General features: G+C 41.7%; 1 protein-coding gene across 1 annotated transcript; it reads left to right on the top strand.

Moving 5' to 3' along the window:
• Positions 1–5,700, top strand: LOC142970145 (fibulin-7). Its single transcript, XM_076110319.1, has 8 exons — positions 1–63; positions 2,164–2,323; positions 2,409–2,579; positions 3,140–3,265; positions 4,428–4,613; positions 4,693–4,830; positions 5,033–5,168; positions 5,337–5,700. Exons 1-8 carry the CDS (start codon positions 1–3, stop codon positions 5,698–5,700), a joined length of 1,344 nt encoding a protein of 447 aa, XP_075966434.1.
• Positions 5,701–5,982: the final 282 nt, after the last annotated feature.

The raw sequence follows: 5,982 nt of genomic DNA, 5'->3' as shown, positions 1-5,982 counted from the left end.
ATGATTGCTGCGATTGTCAGCACCTTGTTGTGTTTCTGCTCGCTCCATCCTACCTTTGGACAGGTGAGTGAACTCAATGACACAGGCTAATGCAGTTGGAATAAGTTGAACGCCCTGACACATGCTCACAAAGACAGTTCTATTTGATCTATTGAACTGATTACAATATGCCTCTTAACTATCGTGTATAGCTTGAAAGGCAAACACTGTTTAAATCTGACTATCCTTTCTTAGAACAGCTCTTACTGTGAGTGCCCTTGCTTGGCATCACAGAAAAGATTTTTGACAAAGCAAACCTTGAGTCACCTTCACTCAGCATGCAAGCTTCAGAAACAAGACCCCAGAGGCAGTGAATGGATGCACTCAATATAGCTATGCTTTGCTTCAATGCAACCCTGCTAAGTGTTTCCAAAAAGCCACATCTTTTTGTGACTGACTCTCCGTAGGCCTTTGCATGCTTGTCTTTGTTTGTGCATGCGTGTGTTACTGAGAGATGGCCATCATGCTTTACTGTGTTTATGAATGTGTGAAGTTGGTGTTTAACGTTGTATTTCAGTGTTTCAAAGTGATATTAATCTGTAGATTTGATAGTACTGTACTGTCATCTTGAGCTCCAGAACTGCATGCCACCTACACACCCAGTTAAAATGAAGCCATGTGAAATGTTGCTTAGCACAGGCAGAAAGAGGCCTTTGACAACTACACTATAAACACCAGCTACCCCTCCCAGCTGACTGAAGCCTGTCCAAACCCTGGTTCTTTCCAAATCAGAAAGGTGTTTTCAGCAAATATTGACTCTTCTTACATAACCCTGGCTGGACGAAAACACTAATTGGTTGTCTGAAAACATGCATGAGAGGGCAGAAGGCGTAGAATGACGCTGTTGAAGAGGACGTGGACAGAAAACAAGTCAGAGCCACTCCCTCGTCCCTGCCGCCAATAGAAAGGGAGGTTGTAACAGAGGTAATGTTTATGCTGAGGGCGTTCATACCCGACAGACTGACCCCGAGACTCTAAATCCACCACATCATAAAGAGCAAGTTAGCTTTTGCTGATTTCATCCCCTCTCCTAAAAGGACACATGGCAGTTACATAACTTTATGTAATGAAGCTTTTAAACATCCAGACGGGGTCATGCGTGAAAACCACATCACAAGAATAGTGAACTTTCAGAGAGTGTTCCTGTGTTTATGACTGAGTTACAGTATGGCTTTGCTTTGAGAGGAGGTCCCTGCTTGCAAATACTTACTTTGGCCAAACATACGGTGATCCTACTGCATTTACTGGCTCATTTAACAGCCCAGCATCTGTACTGCAGGTCTTCAAGGGCAGTATTTCAGCCGACTCGTTTGTTTACATGCAGTGAAGCTGATTGTTTTTTCAAGTTTTGTTTTGAGTCATGATTTAATTTCATCGTGTACTTTAAATTAAACCATCTACTTGCACATTTGAGTAATAAAGCAATAGATTTTTTATTTTTTTTGGTTGGGTAACCTCAGGTATGAACGTTTTAGGTAATTCATTATGCACACAGTATTCTCACAAAATGAAAACATGCAGGTGTAATCTGAGGTATAATCCGGTGGCTACATTTTCAATCATAAATAGAAGTGTGGTGATAAAGAAAGTGCAACATGATTGAGTGTGATGAAATGGAGAATGTGTGGCGGTTGAGTCTTGTGGATGAATGGAAAGTTAGTTATCTGGCTAATACATCAACAACATCACTGGCCTGCGGTCTTGCGTTCTCTTTTTCCATGTCGACAAATATTTATTTCTCAATTTGTAGCTTTTCTGTATTCATAAATTCAGCAAAACAGCATTCCTTTTTAAGACAACTTATAAGAGATTATAAAAAAATTGTATTTCTGTATATCTTCAAGATCCAAATAGTAAAACTATGTATAATGCAATACACTCTTTAACACTCCTGTGGTTCAGAAGAATATAGTGTTAACACAAATCATATGTTCTCATATCAAAATCATTGAATGAAAGTGCTTACCATTATGTGGCTACACTTACTTGTAAAACATAAAAATATAGAAAATAAAAATGGGAAAATTTGACGTACTTGTCAGTGAATTATAGCTTTGAAAACGTTGTTGTGAAATATTAATCATTACTTAATGACATTGGTCATCCTCTCTATTTTTGTTCCAGGACTGTCCTAGTAGACAGGAAATACAGGGCTCTCTGAAGCAGGTCCAGAAGCTTCTCTCAACCCATGAAGCCTCGTACTTGCAGAGTCTTCGCAACCTGAAGAAGAAAATAAACCTGTTGCAGAGCAGCACTGGGAAGCAGATCGCAAGACCCATCAACAGTAAGCAAACCCCTCAGAAAGACCGATTTATTCAAATGTTAGATGTGGAAATATATCTGCCTTTCTGCTTCTTTATCACCTTCAGGTACCTGCCCGAAACTGGACGCGCCCATCAATGGAAGGAAACTCGGCAAGTCACACGGCGTAGGCCATGAGGTTCACGTTGTGTGTGACCCTGGTTATGAACTTGTGGGATCAGAGAGCAGGGTTTGTCAGGAGAGCTTGACCTGGAGCATCCAGCAGCCTACCTGCCGAGGTGACAGACTGCCTCCTCCTCATCCTCTTCCCACCAGAGTCTCTCCTCTTCTTCACCCTGACTATCCCTCATCCTGTTATCTAACCCACTGATCACTACAACCCTGTCATCGTCCTTTTGTAACCTTCCCCTCTCCTCCTCTCTATTGCCATTCCTCTTTTTGTGCTTCATGCTTGTCACCAACGTTTTTCTATGTAGAGATACATTTCATGTGTGACCCATTATCATATTTCCTCTTTATATACACTGGATGTTGTCCAGAGAGCTTATTGAATGCTGCGACATGTGATATTCCAAACTGCATGTCCTCTGACAGCTCACTGACTTTAAGATAACAGCTCAAAGGCTGTTTGATCAAGACAGGGTTTCCTATACTAACATTAACTCATCTGCTCCATTGTTTCCTTATTCACTCTCTAACTTGCATATGCAATGATATCACATCCTCTGATCTTCATGCATCAAAGATATTCGGTTTCATATGTCCTTGTATCTCGAGAAGGTTCAAATGTAGCAATGTAGTCTCCTTCTACAACCTTCCTGTCTGTCTTTTCCCTCAGACGTCAATGAGTGTGCGTCCTCTCCGTGCCTGAATGGCGGGACATGTGTGGATGAAGTGAACCAGTTCTCTTGTGTCTGTGCCAAAGGCTGGGCCGGAGTGACCTGTCAGAGCCCCGTGCCAACATGTAAGTATAAAGCTGTAGTGCAGTTCAGATACCTGGGGTTTGGCCCTCGGGTTGCACCAAATGTTTTGATAACTTATTATTAGCAGATGCATATTACAAATAAACATACAAGACAGCCCTTTACTGCAAAGCATATTTTTATAGGCTAGTATCCAAATCCTCCCTGTCTGCTAAAGGTGATTTCATTGACCAGTTGTTTGGCTAGCCATCAAAAGCCAGTGCTGCATAGCTGCATACCACAAAGTGGGTTTTATTAAATTCCAGCCAGAAATCCAAGACAATGCTGGTTGAGGGGCAGTGGTCTGCTCCCTGATGTAGATTGACGACTGATAATCTCTGGAGCCCAGTTTGTTGCTTTTTTCCTCTATAAAATTCATATTTACATGCAAACATACCATTTTTTTTTAGGTCTGTTGCTCATTAGACAATGGCTCTATTTATTCTTTTGGGCAACCTACAACTCATTGTGTCACAATTATGACTTGACACACTCACTCACTTCATCCCTTATGAGATCTACTATCTGAGGAGTTTCAGAGCCTTCTCTCATGGGTTCATGGTGACGAATCAGGTAAAAACGATATATCGACTCCTACACTGTATTTTTGAGGCCAATATCAATATTTGAGCATTTAGAAATTTGGATAATGTCTGATGATGATATATTGCCTTTTTTATTTACATAAAAACCTAATATAGTCAAACATTTTAGAATGATTCATTAAATTACTTAAGTAAATCATTTGACAATAACATTGTCAAATGTACAGAATACGACAGTAGACACAAAAAAATGACTTGACATCACATGTTATCTGTGTATTAAGACTAAGTGATACAAACATCTTCACATGGTGATTTTGACCCAATTCCTGTGTACAATATAATTGTCCCAAACCTTGCAAAAAAAGATTTAAAGACAGCCCACCTGTTCAACAACCCCAATTGAATTACATGAATCAAAAACATACAGATGTTGCATTTTGGAGGCCATTTTGGTCATGACATGATGTTGAATTTGCAAATAGATTATGGCATAGATTATCTGCACATGGGATTAAATCTGTCATTGGACTGAAAAAGGCAACTTTGAAATAACTGCAAATATTACAGTAGAGAATGAAAACACTTACTATTTCTCTTTCTTGTCTTTCTCATTCAGTCTTTGTCACCATGACAAACACTTCTGCCGCCACCTCCCCAGTCATTGCGGCGGCTGCCACCCTGCCGGCTGCCACCATGGGGCCTTTTGTTCGTCCATCACGTTGCACTATAATGCAGGGGACCACCCACTGCACCTGTGAGCCAGGATACACCATCTCTGGCAGGGACAGCAACACTTGCACTGGTAGGACTAATACCTCCCCTGTAACCATTTCTTTCCCTATGTGGAATGCTAACTGTGTGTGCGTGTTCTTCACATTTAGATATTGATGAATGTGAGCTGTTCCATAATGGCCAGGCTGGGAGACTGTGTTTACACGCTTGTGTTAACACACCTGGAGGCTACCGCTGTTCATGTCCTATCGGATACAATGTGACCCGCGATGGACGCAGCTGTAAAGGTACGTTTTTCTTTTTCTGTATTTGCTGTCACTTTTCATTTTCTTAATTTCAAAGTTTTCCACAAGATAGTTTCCGATATTCCCCCTACTGGCCAGGGGCCAATTAAAGATGAGTAAGTGAGGAGAAAGCAAGCAGTTAATGGTGTCCCAAATAACCTTTCTGTATGTGTAAATGTCTTACTGTATTTATGTTTCCTCACAGACATTGATGAGTGTGCCACCAGACAAAACAACTGCACAAAGGACCAAATGTGCATTAACACGCACGGTGGTTTCCAGTGTGTCCGTGTGGACTGCCCCAAAATCCCTAATGCTACATATGTCAAGACGTCGCCTATGTAAGCATCCAAAACTGGTTACCTCCCCAATGTATAAATAATAGTGATTTTTTGCGCTTGAATAAGTAGATATGGGGATGCAGTTTTAGACCACATATAAACTTTGACACTAGTCTGACTCCATAGATTAAAAAGCATTTCTCACTCCTGGATTAACTCTTTTTCCAGGCGTTGTGAACGTAACCCCTGTCCTGTGGACAACAAGCCATGTTCCCAGACACCAAACTCCTACTCCTACCATTACATGGCTATCGTGTCCAACCTGTCAGCTCCTCGTGTCATGTTCAGGGTCTCAGCATTACGTCCAATTGGAGACACGCTTCGCTTCTCCCTGCTGGGGGGAAGGCAAGCTCGGCGCCACTTCACAGTTCAGCGTTCAGACCGTGTGACAGGTCAGCTGATGCTGGTGAGCCCAGTGCAGGGCCCTGCCACACTGGAAGCAGAAGTGGAGATGAGCGAGCTGGAGAGACGAGTCCAGCTGGGGAGGTACATCACCAAAGTCACCATGTTTGTTTCCCAGTATGAGTTCTAGAGAGTGAAGGATGAAGGTGGAAACATACAGCACAAAGGCCAAACAGAAGTCTGGTTTGGATTTAATTAAGAACTCTTGACAATCTGATGTTTTGTGGTGACTATCTTTAAAGTGTGCTGTTGCTAAATAAGTTGCTGCAGCCAAGTCTCAAACCTGTAGTGAAGTCATCATCAACGACCATACTGACTCTAAAGTGATGGAAGGATAAACACCTGTCTTGCACAGCTGCGTGCAATACATGTTTTAGAATATGGGTTCTGAGTGATGTATCTTTGGGTTGAT

The sequence above is a fragment of the Anarhichas minor genome, unplaced genomic scaffold, assembly GCF_050575085.1.
Source record: "Anarhichas minor isolate MPS153535 unplaced genomic scaffold, ASM5057508v1 ptg000042l, whole genome shotgun sequence".
NCBI classification, from domain to species: Eukaryota; Metazoa; Chordata; class Actinopteri; order Perciformes; family Anarhichadidae; genus Anarhichas; species Anarhichas minor.
The sequence above is the reverse complement of the archived record's forward strand: the minus strand, read 5'-3'. Positions and strand labels throughout refer to the sequence as shown.